The 23,046-nt window shown below is 38.7% G+C and overlaps 1 protein-coding gene across 2 annotated transcripts in view; it reads right to left on the reverse strand.

Moving 5' to 3' along the window:
• SBF2 (SET binding factor 2) overlaps window positions 1–23,046 on the reverse strand; it is a 213,698-nt gene that overhangs the window by 139,415 nt on the left and 51,237 nt on the right. For both annotated transcript variants that reach the window (XM_014051691.2, XM_014051690.2), the window contains exon 2: window positions 21,654–21,739. In XM_014051691.2, coding sequence (XP_013907166.2) covers window positions 21,654–21,739 — 86 coding nt within the window. The remainder of the gene's footprint in view (window positions 1–21,653; window positions 21,740–23,046) is intronic.

Consider the following 23,046-nt stretch of genomic DNA (forward strand, 5'->3'; position numbering starts at 1 on the left):
TCCATCCATCCATCCATCCATCCATCCATCTATCTATCTATCTATCTATCGTACATAAATGTTCACCTGTCAAAAGGAATTTTAGGCAGTCAAAAAATAACAATGTTACTCAATAACATTGAGTAAGATTTGAACATGGACTTATAATATATGAATGGAATACCAGAGTTAAAAAGGACCTTGGTGATTTTCTAGTCAACACCCTCCCCCCCCCCCTCAATTCAGGCAGGAAACCCTTATATCATTTCAGACAAACTGTTTTCCAATCTCTTCTTTAAAACCTCCAGTGTTGGAGCACCCAAAACTTCTGGGGACAAGCCATTCCACTGATTAATTGTTGTGTCAGGAAATTTCTCCTTAGTTCTAGATTAGTTCTCTCTTTCATTAGTTTCCATTAATTGCTTTTTGTTTTGCCTTCAGGTGCTTTGGAGAATAGGCTGATCCTTTCTTCTTTGAAACACTGCTATCGTGACACCCCTAATCCTTCTTTTCATTAAACATACCCAACCCCTGCAAAAGTTCTTCATGTGTTTTATCCTCCAGTCCCCTAATCGTCTTTGATGCTCTTTCCTGCACCCTTTCTAGAATCTCAACATCTTTTTATATCATGGAGACCAAAACTGGATGCAATATTCCAACTGTGGTCTTACCAAGGCATTATAAAGTGGTACTTTCATATGAAGTTGATTCTATTCCTCTGTTAATGCAGGCTTGTACTGTGTTGTTTTTTTTTCCAGTTGCCGTATACTGCTGGCTCATATTTAAGTGATTGTGTACTAGGACTCCAAGATCCCCCTCACAGTAACTACTATTGAGCCAGAAAGCACCTATTCTATACCTGTGCATTCAGGTTTTCTTGCCTAAATGTAGAATTTTATTTTTCTCTATATCTATTTTGTTAGATAGATGTATGGATCTAGTCCAAATAATACATACTGGGAATGTGGATAATTTTGTTATGCACTAAATATTTAGAGTAGATAATACCCACTAGAAAACTATTTAGAAAACTGTATAGTTATGTAGCACAAGGTTAAAATTCTTTTAAGAAAACATTGCTAAAAGTTCAAATTCCTTAATCAAAACAGTACATTAAGTGTTCATAATTGTCTCAAAAATGACCAGTCTCGTTTTCATCATATTTTAAATGCATTCTAATATGCAAGTAGTACAAATCATAAAAGATCACTGTTGAACCTTCTTAGTTACCTAACTTTCAGCTCATATGAAATAAAATCACAGAGAACAAAGAATTTTCAGTCACTATTAGTTTCACAGACATATTATAAATACAATGTTTTCTGCATGATTATTTATTTATTACTCATATTTATATGACTGCCCATCTCACACTGACTGACATTCAATGAATTTCTTAAAGCTGCATGTAAAATTACATATAAACAGAACATGATGTCTCAGAAAATACATATATTTTTAAAAAAATCTCAACATCAAATGGTAAGATTTGAACTCCACGAAAATCTAGAAGTACAAATTAATTTTAAAAACCTATTTCAATTTGTATCTTAGGGATACAGATCATATTAGTGGTTTACAAAAAAAGAAATATTTTAGAATTCCTATTTCCATGTAATTAACTTTCCAGCTGATTAATATAGGCGAAAGTATACTATTTCTAACTTGCTGGGGCTTGCACAGATCTAAACAATCTTTCTTAAAGTGTTTCTTTTGCTTTTGGTAGTTACATATTGAGAGGAATAGAGGTAGTCCTTGAGATATGACCACAATTGAGCCCAAAATTTATGTTGCTAAGTGAACCATTTGTCAAGTGAGTTTGCCCCATTTTATGACTTTTCTTGCCACAGTTGTTAATGAATCACTGTAGTTGTTAAGTTGGTAACATGATTGTTAAGTGAATTTGGCTTCCCCATTGTCTTTGCTTGTCAAAAGTTTGCAAAAGGGGATCACATGACTTTGGAGTCATAAGTGTGAAAAATGGTCATAAATCACTTTTCCCAGTGCTGTTGTAACTTTCAATGCAACTCCAAGAGAACAACAAAAATTATGATGGCTGTGGCATCTATGGCTATGCAGAGTTATTTCTGCAGTTGTTCCTCCTCCTCATCATCATCACCATCACCATCATCATTTTAGCTACTATCTACTCACTGCAGGAAGGCCTTTTCCACATGTTTCCAAACAATATGGTCCTGAACTTTCTTTTGCCAATTGGGGCTGCAATATTGCTGGTGTTGTAGGTCTCTTTCGTGGATGCTTTTTACCAAGTGGGGTCCATTCTGCAGTTGCTACCATTCAGAAAACAATCAGAGGCCAATATATGGGAAAGTGAAAGCCAGCAAGAGGTTCTACAAAAATTTTGACCAAAATATGTGGAGAACATCACTACCTTTCAGCTAAGAGATCAGAAGTATGAAAGGAAGTAGCCATATGAAGACCTGGGCAAGGAGATGAACAATCAAGACTGTGATGATCTGGGTTTTTACTCTAGAGCGGACAAAACATAAATAACATATGAAGTTGTTATTTATTAATAAGGTTTTCAATTGGCCCTTTCTAGAAAAATCACTTTTTCATAATCTTGAGGATAATCAGAGCATTAACTGCACATGGAAAACCAACTAGGATGGAGTGACTCAGGCAATTAATGGGCCCTATGGTCTTTTCAAATTGTGTTTGGTAACGAATTTGGAAAGCAATTCAGCTGAGTAGCTAGTTAATTTCTAGAACACAGAATAGCAAAGGTGTAGGATCAGAATGCTCTCTAATGTCATTTCTGACTGGCCAAACCGAGGGAACTGCTTGGCATAATGGGAGCTTTAGGAGATGAAGCAATAAAAGAGACACCTAGAAGGATGGTAAATGAAGATGAGAAGATATGGGTACAAGCTCAAATTCAAGTCCAGACTGCAGTGGACAGGATGGTAAAGAATAGGTAATTTTCCACCTTTATTACAACTTCATAATGCCTTGCAGTGGCATTATGAGGTTGTAATTTAAAATGAGCTAGGCCTTATTAGCAAAACATGACACAGAAGAGCCAACAATAGGACACTGCTATCTAGGTACTTGTCTTCTTGAGTTGGATTTGTCATTTGGGTAAAATGTGAAAATATGCCATGTGTGATGTCTTCTTATGTTTCCTGGAATGAGTTTGATCTTGTGGGTTTTGGTGAAATGGACATGGTTCTTGATGAAACAAACTCTAGCTTCTTCGGACATTATTCTTGCCCTGTTTCACTGGTACAAACTTCCAGAGACAAGATTGACTCCTCCTATGATGATACTTCGGAAGCTTGTTAATCCGTGGCTGATTAAAAAGCCTCTGGGAATTGAAGGAATTGTAAGTGATGAAACTGTAGATTCAGTAAGGGTGCAATTATTTGGATGGTTATTAACTATTACGCTTGTATGAGGTAAATTCCTTTCTGACTTTCATACATCTCTCAGTGAGTCAGATTAAAACAGCACAAAAGTTGCAGAAATGAGTAAATAACCCAACACAAACTTTCAAGTAGACTTAGCATGAGACTTTTTAGTAATGTTTTGATAAAAATATATAATTTTTAAAAAATAAAGAATTGAGGTTTGAAGCACAACTCTAGATATGATATGTAATCTGGATCACTCCAGGAAGAGTTCAATCTAGTTCAATCCCAAGTTCAGATCAAGCAGCAGGGAAATGGCATACAATTCTTCCATTATCAAATACAAAAAGAAAAAGAAAAGAAATCTAAAAAGCTAGAATTTTTATTAATCATAATAAAATAAAAATTATAGAAAAGTTAACCATTATGGAGAGGTGAGGAAGACAATAACACACCAAATATTATAAAAAACAATGCATTTTTAAAGAATACACTTAAGTGTATTTGAAATCTATTGTCTTTATTTTAAAGATACCTGCAGGGTTTTTTTCTATGACAAAATCTAATGAAATTTGAGTGAAGATGACACTAATATAATTACCAAGCTAAATGTGTTCCTAATGATGCTAAAATGAATATGCCCTGCATTGGTCTGATTTTGATTGTACAAATTCAATCAAAAGAAAATTCAGAATATGGGAAATTAAGGGATCAGTTGCAGCCTCCTGCAGTGATGTGATTGCTGTTTGTGACATTCCCAGGTGGCTTTCAACAAGCAAAGTCAATGACAATGACCACCCAGAAGACAGAATCATGCTTAGTGACTGTGATTTGCTTAACTATCACAACTAGAACTGATGAACTGCCATTATAAGTTGATTGCAGTCAAGTGATTTTTCATTTTGACCATGCTATTTAGTAACAGAATTGCTAGTCTCAAATGTCGTTGATGAGGACTACCTGTGTAATGCACAACTGAAAAAATCACAATAGAAATCATACCTGTTCAGTTTTGCATTTGTTCATTTTTAAATTTGTTTCATTCAGCTTTGATTACGCTACATCCTGAAAATTATCAATTTACCTATTTGTCTTTTTCCTATTTGTCTTTTACCTATTTGTCTTTTTCAATTTTAAGTTTATTTGTCACAAACTTTTTTCTAAAGCAGACCAAACTGGATTACTTAACTAATAATATCTTTGTGTAAGTTTGATTTTGCATATTAATATAAATTCAAAGTTTATGCAATTTGTTATCTAATAAGGCTATGTAGAATACCAATGAACATAAATTTTGTAGTCATTCTATCATTAAATATGTGTAATAGTAATGATATATGTGTTGAAACTTACACTGAATCTAATTCAAATCCTCAAATTTGAAAACCCAAAGCTACATATTTATACATCTAATATTACGATTCCAGCAGTATTAATTCTATGACCAAAATATTAATATGTCATCTTTATAACTTTTCCTGAAAATAAACCACAACAAAATTTAAAACATGAAACATAATTGGGTGTATCTAATATTGATGTGGCTCAATAGTTAATAATTACACTGAATCATTAAGATGCTGATGTGTCACATAAGATGAATACTTCAAAAAACTTTTACAAAATCTAATTTCATACTTTAAACCTTTTCCTAATATGGTGGCATGTAGAGAAAGGTAAAGTATTTCTTGGATGTTGCCAAAACACATCTTTAAAAAAATACTAATTTTCATGGAATTTCATGATTAATTCTTGCCTATGATCATTTTCTCTTATTGCGTTATAAATTAAATTATAATATCATTATCCTAATATATGCAGTAAAAACATTCATCAGTAATTATTTGTTGCTACTCATCACAAGCCCACTCCCTACTTATGACTTCCAGCAACATTAATCAGTATTAGTCCATGTTACCATTTATTCATCTGAATTTATGTATGATTTGTAATAGGGTGTCTATTAAGATCTCTTAAACTTGCCTGTGCTTTTCCCCCGAAACTGAATGAGACATTGCATTATATAACACATCTAGTAGAAGACAATTTAAACTCAGAATTCTTAAGACTTCAGTCATTTCATTTGTTTTCAGTATTGTTCTGACATCTTGTTTACATTCATTTTTGTTTTCACCATTCCCATTTTGGCTGTTGCTTACTATGTTTTTCCTGTCATTTACCATGACCTGTCGATGTCTACACTTCTTGTCTTAAAATAATTAAATCTGTCAACTTCCAGACAGAAAAGGAAAGGAACATGTGTTCCTCTACAGGCATTATTATACCAAACTAAAACATTGTTTAGATCAGGTCGCTAATGGACAGAATGAATTGGATATTTTATAAAGAACAAGTTCATGCATTGTGATACGAAATGCAAAGTGTGATTGCTAAAGCAAATTCCAAAATTAGTTCAATTTTAGGGTTAAACCAAACTCCAAGTATTACCCAAAAATCAGAATCCTGGAACATCCCAAAGTAAATGTGAACAATTCAGGCCGAAAAATAATTAGGATACAGGCATAAGAATTAGAATATTGTAAGAGCAAGTATGAAATATGGCTTTCAGTGAAGAGAAGATAGAATTGAAGTGAGTTTTGTCCCATTTTACAATTCACTGCAGTTTGTTAAGTGAATCTGACTTCCCCAGTGATTTTGTCTATCAGAAAGTCGCAAAAGGTGATCACATGAACCTGGGACACTGTAACCAGTATCTGAATTTTGTCCAAATTTTGAACACATGTACCAAATTATGCATCTGAATGTTGAACACAGTGACCAGTACTCTTACAGGAAAGATATGATACTTCAGCAATGATAAAATTTAGTTGAAGATTACTGATGACTAAACCACATTCCTTTTCATGAACTCTTTATAGACAGCCAAAATTATCTGAAGTTGAAACTATTGTATGGTTCCTGCTATAACTTTTTAACTCTGCACAGCAGCACCTGGAATATGAGGACAGATCCTACTACCAAGGAATCAGTATCAGGCACCTGAAATACTTGACATCCTTTGAAACAGGTCATCAGGTTTCCTATGAAGAATGTGTTAATGCAGCATCTCCTGTCCTTTACAGGAGATTTAAATGACAGTTGCTATTATCTGAACTGTGATTTTCAGAGTTGTTCGGAGGATGGTCCACTGATGGGTATAGTCATGTCCAATTGGCCTCAAGACTGGATTGAAGCTTAAGCCACACCTCTGAGCTCCTCCTTTCAGACTCCAGTTTCAATGCAATGTGTGGTCCCAAGATCCTGAAAACAAGTCACAAAGGAGACACCTCCACCTACCATGCTGTCTACTTAACTAGGATGGGAACTGTACCGTCCTGCAAACAACTCTGAAATCACAGTTCAGTTAACACCAACTGTCATTTTCCAGATTGGGTTTGCAGGATAGTCCATTGTTACCATCCCATAGGGTGGACATTTACCGACTGGACAGAACCTGCTGCAAGACCCGGCGACCAAACGCCACATCCACGGACTCAAAGGCATTCAACCTGTAGTGTCGGATAAATGGCAACGGGGAGGTCCACACCGCCGCCCTGCAGATATCTTCTATGGATGCCTGAGTGGCCCAGGCCACGGACGTGGCTGCGCTCCTTGTAGAGTGTGGTAGGTTCTGTGCCTCATAGGTGAGGGCGATAGCCAAACAAATCCAATGGCTAATGGTGGAGGGAGAGACTCTCTTCCCTAGGGATGAAGGTTGGAACGATACAAACAGGACCTCAGACCTCCAGAATTCAGCTGTATGCCTCAGGTAGATCCATAAGGCCTGCCTCACATCTAAGTGGTGCCACTGGTATCCCTGCTCCCTGGCCGAGGCCGGACAGAAGTCTGGTAACACAACCGCCTGCGAGTGGTGAAAAGCCAAATTAACCTTGGGCAGGAATGCCGGGTCAAGGCGAAGCATGACTCTGTTACTGTGGAACACACACAGATCATCCCTGGAAGAGAGAGCTCCCAGCTCAGACACACTCCTAGCCGAAGTGACCGCTATCAGGAACACAACCTTACACGAGAAGCTTCCTGCTGACAGTCCGTAATGGTTCAAAGGGCTCGGCCATAAGGGCCTGCAGCATTGTGGGAAGATGCCACGTGGGATCCCATTATGGACAGGCGGGGGGGCATAGGTGATCCGCCCCTTGAGGAACCTCCTAACTAAGGGTAGCTGGGTTAGCGGAGTTCGGCCCTCCCCCTGGATCACTGTGGCTAGCGCTGCCAACTGCCTCTTAGCCATGGCAAGGAGAAGCCCTTATCCAAGCCATCTTGGATGAAGTCCAGGACCTGAGGAACTGAGGCCCTGGACGGTTCCATGCGAGCAGACCGACATCAAGTTATGAAGGCGCTCAGGTGGAGTCGTATATTCTATTGGTTGACTATCTGCGGGAGGTCCTGATTACCCTCTGGGACAGGTAGGCACACCTCAGGCGTTCCCGCTCAATCTCCACACGGCTAGTTGAAGCCACTGTGGATCTGGTTGAAGCAGCTTCCCCTAATGCAACACCACTTCCCCCTGGGGGATCTTCCATAGTCTCCATGACAGACACATGACATTTGCAAACCAGGCCCTCCTGGGCCAATGCAGACCCACTAGAATGATCTCTGCCTGCTCTCTGACCACTTTCTGGATGAACCCGGGAAGGAGAGGGAGGGGAGGAAAGGGGTATAGCAGCCCGACTGGCCATCTTGTGCGAAGGGTGTCATCCCCCTCCATTCCCCAAGTTGGGAACCGAGAGAAGAACCGCGGAACTTGCGTGTTGGACGGAGTGGCGAACAGGTCCTCCACCAGTCTTCCGAACCTCTGGCAGACCCTCTGGAACAGATCCCTGGAAAGGCTCCACTCTCCGTTGTCCACTGTCTCCCAACTCAGCCAGTCCACTTGGTGGTTGTTAACGCCAGTGATGTGCTCCGCCTGGATGGAGCGTAGGTGCTTCTCCACCCAGAGACCCAGGGACACCGCCTTGACATGTAGCACCCTGGACCACGTGGCCCTCTGTCAATTTATGTGTGCCTTTGCTGCCACATTGTTGGTTAAGACCAGGATGTGGTGGCTCTTGACTGTGGTCTGAAACCGTCGAAGGGTGAGGTGGATCGCCCGGAGTTCTAGCCAGTTTATGTTGTGTTGCAGGTCGCTCCATGACCATTTGCCCTGTGCTAGCTGGGAATCCAGGGTCATCCCCCAGCCGAACAGACTGGCATCCATTGTCAGGGTGAGGTGCTCCTGTTCCCTGAATTCACAACCCCTGAGCAGGGCTGGGACATGCACCATTTGAGGGACAGCAGTACCTGTGGTGTAGCTGGTACCTTGAGCTTCTAATTGCTGGAATCAGACCTCTGGTACGGGAGCAGCCTCCATTGAAGAGTCCTGGTGTGTAACCACGCCCACGGCACCACCTCGATATAGGAGATGAACTTCCCCAGCAAGCTGGAGAGGAGGGCTATGGGAACACAACGATCCTTCCGAATCTGCTTAACTAACTTCAACAAACTGGATCTGCGATCCGGGGAACGAAAAACTATGCAAATGGGAATCAAGCACAGCTGCTAGATGAAGAATCCTAGTGGCTGGGGTAAGGGAACTCTTTTCGAAGTTAACAGAGAACCCCAAACCCTGGAGCATATTGATGACCTGTTGGAGCTCCACTCTTGTCTGGGAGGGCGATGGCCCCTGGATGAGGATGTCCTCCAGGTAGCAATTCAGTCTGATGTGCACCTCCCTCAGGTGGGCAGCCACTACTGCAAGCACCATGGTGAAAGTCTTGGGGGCCGAAGCTAACCCAAGTGGCAAGGCCCTGTATTGATAGTGTACCCCGCGTTATGAGAAACGAAGGAAACGCCTATGCTCAGGGAAAATGGAAATGTGTAGGTAGGCCTCTGTGAGATCAATGGAGGCCATGTAGTCCACCTCCCGAATCCCTGCCAAGATGGACTTGAGGGAGGCCATCTTAAAGCGCCTGTAGACCAGGAATTGGTTCAGAAGCTTTAGATCCAAAATAGCTCTCCATCCCCCTGAAGACTTAGGCACTAGGAAGAGGTTAGAATAGAACCCTCTTCCTGCCTGGTCCCCAGGGACTGGCTCTATTGCTGCAATATCCAGCAGGTGTTGGATGGCCTGCTGCATCTGCCGGCGCTTCTCAATGCACTTGGCAGGGGGGAATGTGCGAAAGGTGTTTGGAGGGAGGGAGAGGAATTCCAGACAAAGGCCATGTGTCACTGTACTAAGTACCCATACATCAGTGGAAATCTCCACCCAGACATCTGGGAACAGTGCCAGGCGACCGTCAATGGGGATCAGGGACGGCCTAGTTGCCCCGGCGGTAGGGGTGACCACCTCCCCCCTGAGAGGGCCGCTTACTCTGGGGCTGGAAGCATGATCTGTCCCTATTGTATCCCCTATCGGATTGCCTGGCGGGCTGGTGCATCTCCTGTTCCTGTGGTGAATATATAGACCTGCGGTAAAAGGGAGTAGTCTTCTGTTCTGCCTTCCTTGCCAAGGTAGGCAGGACCTTCTTCTTGTTCTTGTTCTCGACCAGGATTGGATCAAGGGAAGCCCCAAAAAGGGAACCCCCCAGAGTAGGCTGCTGAGGCTAGCTGCCACTTCACCTTGTTATCCGCCTGCCAACCCTGGAGCCACAGGAGGTGACGAGATGCGATGGACGACGCCATGGCCCTGGAGGCAAACTTCATAGCGTTTAGGGTCGCGTCAGCCAAGAACTGAGCAACTGCTACTAACTTGTTCAGATCCTGATGGAGATGAATGTCCTCCGGTGGGATACATGTCTGGATCTGCTCCATCCAAAGGATAGCCATGCGGTTGAAAAACGAAACAAAAGCCACTGCCTTTATGCCCAAGACGCTGACTGGAAGGTCCTCCTGAGGATCATCTCCGCCTTCCTATCTTCAGCCTTCAAGTTGTCGGCCAGGTCTTTGGGTACCAGGGAGGAGGGAGAAGCCAAGGCCACCACAGGTGGGTCCATGGAGGGCATCTGCAATGCATGGGAGAAATCTGGTTCAATATTATAGAACCTTCTGTCATTATTGCCTGGATTTGGGAAGGCCCTTGGGTGCTCCCATTGCTTCTTTACCACCTCCAAGAATAGATGAGGAGCAGGAATCTCCTCCTTCACAGTCTTAGGCTCAGAGAAAACCGAGCCCTGAGGTTTCTTCGGTGGGTCCCCCTCCCCCCCCAGCTGTGCAGTTGCACACGCTTTGTGCAGAATGGAATGGAATAAATCAGGAGGGAACAAGCCCGTAAAGGCGGTGGGGGTGGGGGTCGAAAGCCATATCATCCTCAGAGAGATCCAGATCCCTCTGGGTCTTATCTCCCATGACTGACCCCTCACTGGCCAGGGAGGGTGACACAGGGTGGCTAACTGCCTGGGTTGAAATCCATATTAGAGGAGAAGCAGCCCTAGAAGCTGAAGCCCTATCCTGGGAGGGGGAGGGGAACTGGCCACTGCAAGCCTTCAGCAACCCCAGAAGCAATCGCCCTCTCAATAAGGTTCTGAAGACCCATGGGAAGGTCATCTACCTTCATGGCATCCCAGTCAGGTCCCCCTGAGTTCCGGTTCGGATATGGCCGAGGAGCTGAACTAGGCCTGGCTGAGGTCTCACCCCCAACTGGGGATCCTGGAAGGTTGGGTCAGTTGGGAAGTTACCCTGATCTTCCATGGGGAGAGAAGGCAAGGGGGAATCCTCCCTGAAGCACTCTTTGAAGGAATCTTGGGTCCTAGGGGGGGAATCCCCACTCAAAGTTCCTCCCACACGTGATCTGGACCTGGACCTGGGTGGGGAAGGGCTAAGCTTGTCCTGCAGGGCTCACAATCTCTCAGCCCTGGAGAAGATCTTGGACAGGGCCCTGTGCATATGCTGTTCGTCCCTCTGGGTAGTACAGGAAGGAGAGAGGCAGCTAAGGCCTTAGACTTCCTGGAGGAGGCAGTAGGCCGCTGCTGGGATGAAGTCCCCTCCCCAGGGGACATGGGTGGAGATGGGGACCTCCCAGTCCCTCCGCCATCTTGGTGACATACACAGCTACTCACGGCCCTCCTTGTGCTTCCGACGATCGCCCCGCACCTCCACAACAGCCAGCAATCAGGAAAATGTCTTCGCTCCCTCCTGCAACATGCCCTGATGCAAAACGGCACAATTGGCGCACTTTGGGGCTTCTTCTAAGGCTGGGAGGCTAAAAACAGCGGTGCAGCTCTCCCAGCCACTTCCGCGGCTCCGGGGCAGAGATGTATTAGAGTATAAAAAGAATAAGACATATCTGAGATTTCATGACCTGATACAAAAGGATTGATGCTGACTTTGGAGTGGTTGATAACTTTCATCTTTTAAAGATAAATTAAGAGATTGCTACAGAGGTAGCAAATAGCAAAGCAGCTAACCCTGACCCTCTAAAAATCACTGCTATTGAGTACCTTTCCTCAAGAGTATGACTAAATATAGAAAAAGTATGAACTGCCCTTTTTCTTAAACAAGATCCAATTTCACTATTAAAAAAGAAAAGGAGGTCAAATTTAATACAAAGGTCATGAAACAGATAAAAGAAAGGATCCAACCTCACATCTTAGAAACTTCAACCCATCAGCAAGTCTCTGCAAGCATATGAGTACAACCAGAATCAAGAACAATCATTATGAACTAAGCTTTTCTGGTATGTAGTTTTAAAAGACAGTCAAGAAGTATTACTAAAAACTAGATCAATCTGACATTTGCAATGGAAAAAAAAATCTAAAACACTGCTTGCTAAATCCAGTTGCTAACTGTTGACTCAATATTTTGAAGCAAGATGCCTCCTTTTCGCTGACAACTCTGTAACCTCTAATATTATCTTGCTGTATGAACTAAAAATGTCTGGACTTTTTATTATTACTGTGCATAATAAATTTTTATTGTCCCCATGTACAATATCCAGTGGTTTTTACTTAGTGATAGAACAGATGAAAAGACTGAAGAAAAGGAAAAGCTTGTCTGAACATAAACTTTCTAACTATTTGAGCATCTTTCAAGAAATGAACAAATCAACATTTAAAATTTGTTTTTAATATGATTTGACCGATTTATTTAAGGAATTTTACATGGCTAACCAATTCCAGGAGGCTTACAAAAGTAAAAGCCCAATATAAAGCAATAAAATGTGATAATCCCCCAGCTCCCTAGTGTCAATAATCAGTCAATCAATAACTTAATGGTCTCACCCACCCCTCCCCCAAACTCTGGGTTCCCCAGGCCCATTGGCAAAATCAGATCTTTGGGACCTTGAAAAAGAGAGTTCGAGTAGGAGGCAATTTTTTCTGTGGGGATGTGATTTTCCACAGGAGGGAGCCACCACAGAGAAGGCGCTTCTTCTTAGTTCCATTAGGTGTACCTCCTTAGGAGAGAGGAATTACATTACTGTCTAATTTTCCGATTAAGAACTGCTGACTAAGTTGGAGACTACATATATAATCACATGCAGCTGCAATTAGGAATGAATGATCTAGCTGATAGAACTGATGTAGAGGAACTGATTTTAAAGAAAGTAACTGCTTTTGCATAAGTACAAGGGCTGTTTGGTACTTTGTATAAAAATGCTAGAAGCAGTAGTAAAAATAACATGGAAAAAGAGGTGAAAGTGGTTGAAAGTACAATAGGATTTGGATGGATGACAGGAGGAAGAGAGGCTTTAAAAATACAGCATGTTCCCAGCACAGACTAATGCCACATTTTCTTCAGTCCCACAAACATCACAAAAACATTTTACTTTCTTTGCTCCAGGAACAGAAAACAACAGAAAGTGCTGAACTATGCAACATTATTTCAACATTCTCACAGTCAAAAGTATTATGATTGGAGAGTCCTGATAAAAACACTCACTGTGAATAAGAACTAGTATTGTCAGTCACAAAACTGTCTCTTCATCCTCTTCCCACTCTATTTAAGAATTCAGGGTGTTTGGGGAAAATGTAATCGAATTTTAAACAAATTAGCAAATAACAAAATTAAATTTTAATTTCAGTCTAAAGAACATTTACTTTCATTTAGTATGGCCCAAAATTATATGTTTCATTTGTTTGGATCACCTGAATCTAAATAAAGCTCTAAAAATCACAATAAATTGATGGTATTTTTACCACAACTAACCGTCACCACTCTGTCATTACTTTGTGTATGTGTCTGTCTTTCTGTGTGTAAATATGTGAACTACTTAAAGTATGCATGACTGGGATTATAATTTAAAATAAAATTAAAAGTAAGCTTTTCTCAAACATTGACATCTCAGTTTGAAAAGAGGGGAGGAGCTTTTGATGAAGAAATGCACTTAGCAGCATAATTGACTTGCTATGCAATACATGCATTCTTGTACTTGTATGCACTTGAATTGAAAACCACAAACACATGATTAGAGAAAAGACTTAGTGATTCATTATGCACCACATGAATGCACATGCACAATAGCAAAGTTTAAACCTAGCGTATGTATTTTCATAGAACATAATAATACATTTAAGCATATTGTTGTCTTATATATTACCTACACATAGTTTTAATCCCATCTAGGAAGAAGAACCAACTAAACAAATGGAAATGACACCTGATTGTAACAGTGCATATCTCTACCTTTTTGACATATCAGGTGAATTGCTTGGTATTTTGGATTAACACTAGTATCAATGAATTCAGTTCAGTTATTTAAAATGTAGCTTTTTAAACTAAGGTTACAAATAGTGACTTCTGGAAAATTTACAATGGAAATTTAAAGTCTACTTAAAATTAAACTGAGACACTCTTAAAAATAAGAGCTTCACTTACTAATTTATGTTCAAATGATAGAAAAAGAAAAAGCAGTGATGAGGAATAACCAAGAATCATTTTCAGAGAAGAGGAGGCTAATAATGATCTACAGCATTAGAAATTTAGAAAAATGTTTAGTTTGAAAAGATGTCATAAGAACTACAATTAGCACAATTGATTCATTTAAGCAAGAGCTGGGATATCATAAAAACATTTCAAAGTGGACTACACAAAGAAGAAAAGAAAAAGCTAAAAACTGATGTTCAGCATAGCAGGAGAAATAAATAAAACTTATAGTGTGCAGCAGCTGCCAAAAAAGCCAACACAGTTCTAGGCTGCATAAACAGAGGGATAGAATCAAGATCACGTGAAGTGTTAATACCACTTTATAATGCCTTGGTAAGGCCACACTTGGAATACTGCATTCAGTTTTGGTCACCACGATGTAGAAAAGATGTGGAGACACTAGAAAGAGTGCAGAGAAGAGCAACAAAGATGATTAGGGTACTGGAGACTAAAACATATGAAGAACGGTTGCAGGAACTGGGTATGTCTAGTTTAATAGAAAGAAGGACTAGGGAAGACATGATAGCAGTGTTCCAATATCTCAGGGGTTGCCACAAAGAAGAGGGAGTCAAACTATTTTCCAAGGCACCTGACGGTAGAACAAGAAGCAATGGGTGGAAACTAATCAAGGAGAGAAGCAATGGGTGGAAACTAATCAAGGAGAGAAGCAACTGAGGAGAAATTTCCTGACAGAACAATTAATCAGTGGAACAGCTTGTCTCCAGAAGTTGTGAATGGCCCAACACTGGAAGTCTTTAAGAAGATGTTGGATAGCCATTTGTCTGGAATGGTATAGGGTTTCCTGCCTAGGCAGGTGGGTGGACTAGACCACCTCCAAGGTCCCTTCCAACTCTGCTATTGTATTATTATTGTATTATTGTATACATTTCACATTTTAACTAGTAGGTGACCTTCTACCGCTGCACTATAGAGAGTATCTTAACTTACTGCACCTGGGTATGGTTTGCCAATTGCACAGTGGCAGATAGGAGAGCACTCCAGAGGGTTAACATCATTGCCAGAGGATCATTGGTTGCCCTCTCTCCTCCTTGGAAGAGCTTTATAGCTCCCACTGCCTTAAGAATGTTCAAAACATTCTTAAAGATCCATCTAATCTTTGGACACCCCTTTTTTGAACTATTACCCTCTGGCAGATGGTACAGGATAATGAAAACAAGGAAAAATAGGCTGAAAAATAGCTTCTCTCACATAGCAGTAACTATATTGCATTCTACTGTATAGTGTAATGTTAATGCAGTATTAGTTGTTTTCAATTTAATTGTATAGAATGTGAAGGATGTCTGTTTTTGTTTTATTTTTAAAGTTTTCTTATGTATGATGTACACTGAAGATGGCATTTAATTTTGTAGGAGGTGCAATGATAATAAATTAAACGAATAAGCACAATTGATTTATTTAAGCAAGAGCTGGGATACCATAAAAACATTTCAAGGTAGACTACATGAAGAAGATAAGGAAAAGAAAAAGCTAAGAACTTATATTCAGCATAGCGGGATAAATAATTAAAACATAAATTTCACATTTTAACTAGTGAATAATTTTAATGGATTGACAGAAATTAAAATGAGAATGAACAGGTTCCCCCCATCTATCCCCCCCCCCTCCCTGCTACCTCGCTGCCAAGTACCTATTTTTATTTATTTTTTGCTGGACTAGTTTTTCATTTTCTTTTTAGTACTTTGATATAGATATTTAATGACCTTTAAATTACACTGTTTATTTTGGAAGTTTATCCTTTAAATTACTTGGCTTATCATCTCATTTGAAATAAAAATATTTTGTTCAAGAAGATTTTGTTTTACAATAGAACATTAAGATTTACTTCAATAAAAAATAGAACATTAGACCTAGAAGAACAAGTTTTCCCAAATGAACTCTAAATTTATTTGCATTTGGTATTATGGGATAAGTTTCAGAAATGACAGTGACAAATATTTGTTGAAACTGATTTGGAACAAAGGGAATCATGACTTAATACATCATAAAATTTTACTTTAAAACTATATTGATTAAGGTCTTATATATTCAACTAAGATTATAATTATCTGTAAAAAAAATAAATTTCGAGAGCTGTTTTGGTTATTCCATGTAATCTTTATGTTTTTTGGTGCGCTGAATGCGAAAATGACCTCCATTTTGTCATAGGACATCACGTTTCCTGACAATTTAGGTAATTATGTTAAATTAGGCAATACCTCAAAATAAATGGAGATAGACTTATAAATTTAAAGTTTTATTACAATATTTTCATGAAAATCCTTTTTTGAACTGAAATGAGCTCACCTACACACACTAAACTCGATTCTTCTTCCTTGTGAGGCTCCTCTTGGTGCATTTACGCTTGTGAATAGCATCTGGAATGTCTCTCTGAAGCATCCAACAGTAGTCTGCCATCATTGTAATGCTCCATTTTCCATGGTATCTCCTTTCCATCTCTTTAATGTCTTGGTGGAATCGTCCACCTTGTTCCTCACTCACAGCTCCCAAATTTTCAGGAAAGTAGTCAAGATGGGACTGGAGGAAATGCACTTTCAAACTCATCAGGCAACCTAAAGCTTGAAATGCGTTCAGCATTCGTCTGACGATATTTTTATAGTGAGGATCTTTGTTATTGCCTAAAAATTTCTGTACGACTTCTTTAAATGCAATCCACCCTTTTTTTTTAGGATCCATCATGGTATTGGCAAACTCTTGATCAACTATAAGCCTTCTAATGTCTGGTCCGACGAACACACCTTCTGAAGTTTCTCGGACGACATTTTTTTCACTGTTAGCACCCTCGGCTGCCAACTCTTCTTGGTCCAGTGATTTTGTTGGTCTCGACTGTCCCATAGACACAGAAAACAAGGGTATTTGGTATACCCAGCTTGCTGTCCGAGCAGCATGCACAAGACCTTCAAGTCCCCACACACTTGCCAACCATGGTCTTCATATTTAAGTTTACGAAGAACCAATTCCAAGTTCTCGTAGGTTTCCTTCAAGTGTACAGAATGACCTACAGGTATGGAAGCATAAAAACCACTGTGGAGTAAAACTGCTTTGAGACTTCTTTTTGAAGAATCTATAAAAAGACGCCATTGCTCTGAATCATATTGGATTTTAAACTGACCCATCAGACCTTCGATGCAATAAACCAACTTGTCTTCCTGGGCGAAGTAAGGAACGAACTCCTTTTCATGATGTCTGAACCATGAAGATGATACTCCTGGCAACAATAAATTCCTGCTTTTCAGCCTTGATCCGAGTAACTCAACTTGGGAAGATTCAAGTCTCTTACCAAATCATTCATCTCCTCCTGAGAAAACAATTTTGGTCTTGTATCATCTTCAAAGTCAGAACTTGATTCGTCATCTGGTTCAGGTATGACTTCACATTCATCGGAGCTAGGTATCTCTTCCAAGGTAGCAGGGGGCTTGGGTACTGGTATATCTGTGCCATGGGACGAATTGCTGAATGAAGATTGGGGTATGAAATGGAATGCTTCGTTTTGGAATTAAACCCTTTCACATCGAACGAACAAAAGTATCAGTCATCACTATGGTTCTTTTGCTCTTGCCATACCATAGGAATCCCATAATGAAAAGATTTTTTCTTACCCTTGAATCACTTTCGGAGGTCCTCAACACACCGTTTGCATATTTTATGAAGCGCCCAAACTTTATCTTGATCTACAATTTTTAGTCCAAAGTATGCAAAGAATACTTTTTTCACAAAGTCTGTAATATTCTGCTGTTGCTTCAACACTGTATATTCACCACAGATGAAACAGAAACTATCTGGCAAATTAATACACTTTTGCAGAGCATAACATAATGATTAAAGAATGACGAGCTAATATGAATTGCGATGAAAAAGTGTGAACAGCCTAGAACCAAGAACCTGATGATGATTCGTGCACAAGTGTGGTATGCAGGAGAGAGCAGCTCTGTGTCTGTACACGAGAGGTTACAGTGCTGGCCATGCCCCCTGCACTGACCAGAGATGCTGCTATCTGCCCTGTGTCTCCCTCCCACTGGATTCTTCAGGGAATATTAACCCCTTCTACCATTAGAAGCACAGACGTAAAACTTGCTTAGCTTATGTATATATTGCTGACCATCAGATTTACAGTGCTATAATTTTTTTACATAACTCGGACAAATACTTTAAGGTTTTTTTGGCATTGTATATCTTAAATGCACTTATGTGAATTAATTAATAGTAATTTGGACTTTAAATTTGGTTAAAAACCCATAATATAAAAAAATACCATTTTAAAAAAAAATGATAAATTTGAAGACAATTTTGCATGTTGTGGCAAATCATGATGGCTAGGAGTTTTTTCAATATTTTATTTGTTTTCAGCACACCAAAATACATGGAAATTAGATGAAAATATTCAAACAGCTTTTTAGTCGCAGACCTGTGTTGTTTAACCAATCTTGTTTGATAGGTTAAAACAAGATTATTACTACATAGAAATATTTAAATTCATTTCAATGAAACAATTAACAAAGTTTACAAAATAGCTTAATAGAATTGAATGACCTGCACTTCTTTTTAAAAGTATAGCAAAAATATGTGCTTTGCATATCTTTCAGAAACTGATGTGATATTGCCTTGTCAATATTTTGGCATCCTAAATTTATTTCAAGTAATTCAAGACTAGTGTACCATAGACCAGCATTAAAGGCAGCTCTTTAGAAGGGCATGAAATCTGGCTAGGTGATTTTGAGCCTGTCACTCTCTCTCAGCCCCACTCACCTCACATGGCTGCTGTGGAGAAACTAGGATGAGAAAGCAGTATTAGATATGTCTATCACTTTGACTATTTATAAAATTAAAGACAATATTTAAAAATATTTTTTAAAATTGTACAAACCAGATTGCTGGGTATGCTAATAACAAATGCTTTTGAACTGAAACCAAGTGGTTTAGTGGACAATTCAAATATCCACTTGATTTTGAAAACACTCCATTTTTATATATGGATATGCTTCCTGTTCTGAACCTTAGAAAACAATGCAGTTTAGTTTAGAGATTTCTATTTTTAAAAATGAATGGAATTCTACTAATGAAAATGAAGAAACATATGATGTGAGATTAAAAATGACACAACTTAAATTCAGTTTTAGGACATTGTGAACTCTAAATACATTTTTAGCTCAGGGAATTCAACTTTCTCAGAATCATTGGAAATGTAACACAAAGTTTCCTTAGTACACATATTTTGATAATGCAAAATGATGCAACTTTTGGGAATTTTTGTTTTAAACAAAGTGCCTATTCCAATTTACTTAAGGTCATTTTTTTATTTTAAATTTTCAGCTGTATGAAAATTAACAGACAATAATATATAAACCTGGACTACAGTGACTAGTAGACATTCCACAGACTAAGAAATAAATTGGCTTTTAAAAAACTGATCAGAGGGTATGGAGCTAGGATAAAGTATCCCATCATCCATTTGGCAATAAATGTAATGTTATTTGTAAGTAAGGAAGAAATTATGTATTGTGTCTTTAGAAATAGTTTTGAACAAACAGAATTCTACATTACATTATTTCTATAAACAAGATGTGATTTTCATTATTCCCTCACTTCTCATAAAATAAAAAAGAACTTCTTGATTATGGCTCAGTGCTACAAGATTGTAACCTATTGAAGCCAAGGAGACTTAGATTTGAAAAAGAAAAGGATGGAGACACACATAAAACCCATGTACAATACTTTGAGTCTCTATGAGAAAAGAAAGAAAAAAGCATATCAGACAGGCAATACTAAGCTAAGCAGCAATTGTAAAAGAAGTAATAGAAAAGCTGTTTATTACTTTTATCAAAACCTGTGGAAAGTTTTATAGATATTTAATAATCATCAACTTTGTAAGCCATTAAGTTCATATGTAAGCTAGGTTTGTATATGAGATATTGCAATGAGTTTACAATACATTGTTTATAAAGTTGTTTTGACTATGAATTGAACTGTTATTAGCTTTCAACAAATTACATGAAATGCCACAGTATAAAAATAATAACTGTAAATATACCTAAATAAAAAAAATGTAAAAACAACAACTCTAGATATTGTTGTAACATCCCTAGCATCAAGGGGTTACGTGAAGTATTACCTGTTTTCAAAAGGCCAACAACTTTCTTGGAAGTTCCTATTTACTAATATAAATACAACTATAATTTAAAGAGAAGCATTTTTGAATGTATATAATAAAACTTCAGAATTGATTGCTCTTATTGTATTCTTTTCCCATCATACAAATGCTTCTTAGCCAAGAATTCATTATGCTAAATTTTTGAATCACATCTCTAAAAATATTTTCCTGACAATGTGACTTTTACAAGAAACAGAAAAAAATGTTCCCACAGTATGTATGGAAGTATTAAAACACCAAAATAATGGGTTACAATGCATATCCGTCCACAATTTATGTCAGAATATCATGATCTTGTTTATAAGAACAGGAAGCTCACAGTTAGTCTTGCATGTGCAAATGTATAGTGATAAGCATTTCCTTTTATGGCTCAGAACCAAAGAACTATGTTTACACTTCGCCTTACTGTATGCATGAGTGCCAGAAAGCCTTTATGCCATATGGCTGCTATAACACTAATATATGCCTTATCCTGGCTGCCAATCTAAATATGCACAATGTCTGCATCTAGGATCCCTAAATAGGATTTTAAATATTGTATATAGATGCTACATATTTTAGAGTAATTATCCAAGGAGAATACTATTAAAATTGAATATGTTGTATGGAGTTCTATTGTAGAATTGGCTTCTACACAGATGGTACTCGTGTCAAATTGAAATAGTTAATTAAGTTGGATTGACTGTGCCTTTATATTTACAATGCAGATAATGTATAATCCATATATGTCTGGTGGGAATTATATACTGACAGTCTTCTAAGTAATAAAGTCTTAAGAATTTCTGGTGAAAATTGAGATGAATGGTCTCCAGCTCACTGATTTAAAACTACTTTATGAAATATGGCATATTTGGATGCAAAACCATCATAGTCCAGACCTTTCTCCAAACATCAAATTGTGCACTACAATAAAAATGCTACCATTACTAAAAAAGTAAAGCAGCCCAGCAGTTCTCAATTCACAAAAAGCCTATTACCGTACTTATACTAGTTTCTAATTCAGAATATTAACATCAACATTTGTTCTGTGCCTCCACTCCTCTTTTTTTGAAATCTGGCAAATTTGGGACATTATTAATTTTTCTTTTCAAAAATGAACACCAAAAAAATGAAGCCCAAAATCTCACATTCATATGTCCTAATAAGTTCTAATACTCAAAGCAATGATTTGTTCACAATATAAATTTACAGTTGAAGCTAAGCTAACCTTATGGCAAAGTGGGATGTGGAATGTACAAACCCAGAATTAAAAGTTTATAAATGCATGCTGCAGATCAACTTACCAACTCTATTCCCTGTGGAAAAGGAGTATCATCCAAATCTTTTAAGGGAAATCTCTGTATTATTTTCCCCAAACCATCTGCTGAGCCTACAAATAAAAGGAAAAGACAAATATCAAATATCAAAATGAAGTTCTAGAATTTTATTTTTCCCATTAAAAAAAGCTGTCAAAGAAATAAATTGCAAAGAAGTTCCATATTATATTAAGAACTCTAAATATAAATGTTATTTTGAACTGACAGCATTTAGTATTTAGAGTTCTTAATATATTTTCAACTGACAAGTTATTACTGAAGTTTGTAGAATTTAACAATAATTCAAATAATATACTCAATTCAAGTCAAACTACCTTGCTTATAATTCAATTCTATTGCACACACTGTGGATCAGTGGTGGAATTCTTTTTTTTTTACTACCGGTTCTGTGGGCGTCGCTTGGTGGGCATGGCAGGGGAAAGATACTGTAAAATTTCCATTCCCACCCCACTCCAGGTGAAGGATACTGTAAAATCTCCATTCCCTCCCCACTCCAGGGGAAGGTTACTGCAAAATCCCCATTTCCTCCCAATCAGCTGGGGTTCAGGAGGCAGAGAATAGATGGGGGCGGGCCCAGTCAGAGGTGGTATTTACTGGTTCTCTGAACTACTCAAAATTTCCGCTACCAGTTCTCCAGAATTGGTCAGAACCTGCTGAATACAACCTATGTTGTGGATGCAGTATTAAAATACATATAGCATCCAACATAAACTCTTTGTTAGATATAAACAAAATGAAAATGAACAAACGCTATAATGTAATCTTGCTTTTAAAAAGTATTTGAATAAAGTTCCTATCATTCTGGCATTGTAACAAACTGCCTTTCAATATGTTTATCATCACTCTAAGTAACTAGAGAAAAGCATAGAGGAAATATTTTATTCCAATTTAAAATGTCATTTGGAAATGAAAACAAACTACTCACATTTAATGAAAAGTTTTCAAAAGCACATTTTAAAATCAGAATTCACACTGAATGCCACAAGGATCTGTCTACACCATACCAGATCACATTTCAGAGTGGGGAAAACCAGAATAAGAGTTGGAAGGGACCTTGAATGTCTTCTATTCCAATTCTCTGCTTAGGCAGGAAACCCTACACCGCTTCAGACGATATCATCTTTAAAACTTCCAGTGTTGGAGCATTCACAACTTCTGGAGGCAAGTTGTTCCATTGATTAATTGTTCTGTCAGGAAATTTCTCCTTAGTTCTAGGTTGCTTCTCTCCTTGATTAGTTTCCACCCATTGCTTCTTGTCCTGCCCTCAGGTGTTTTGGAGAATAGCTTGACTCCTTCTTTGTGACAGCCCCTGAGATATTGGAACACTGCTATCATGTCATCCCTTGTCGTTCTTTTCATT

Source organism: Thamnophis sirtalis, unplaced genomic scaffold (genome assembly GCF_051295495.1).
Source record: "Thamnophis sirtalis isolate CommonGarterSnake01/CBP01778 unplaced genomic scaffold, rThaSir2_p1.2 scaffold_1, whole genome shotgun sequence".
Lineage (NCBI taxonomy): Eukaryota > Metazoa > Chordata > Lepidosauria > Squamata > Natricidae > Thamnophis > Thamnophis sirtalis.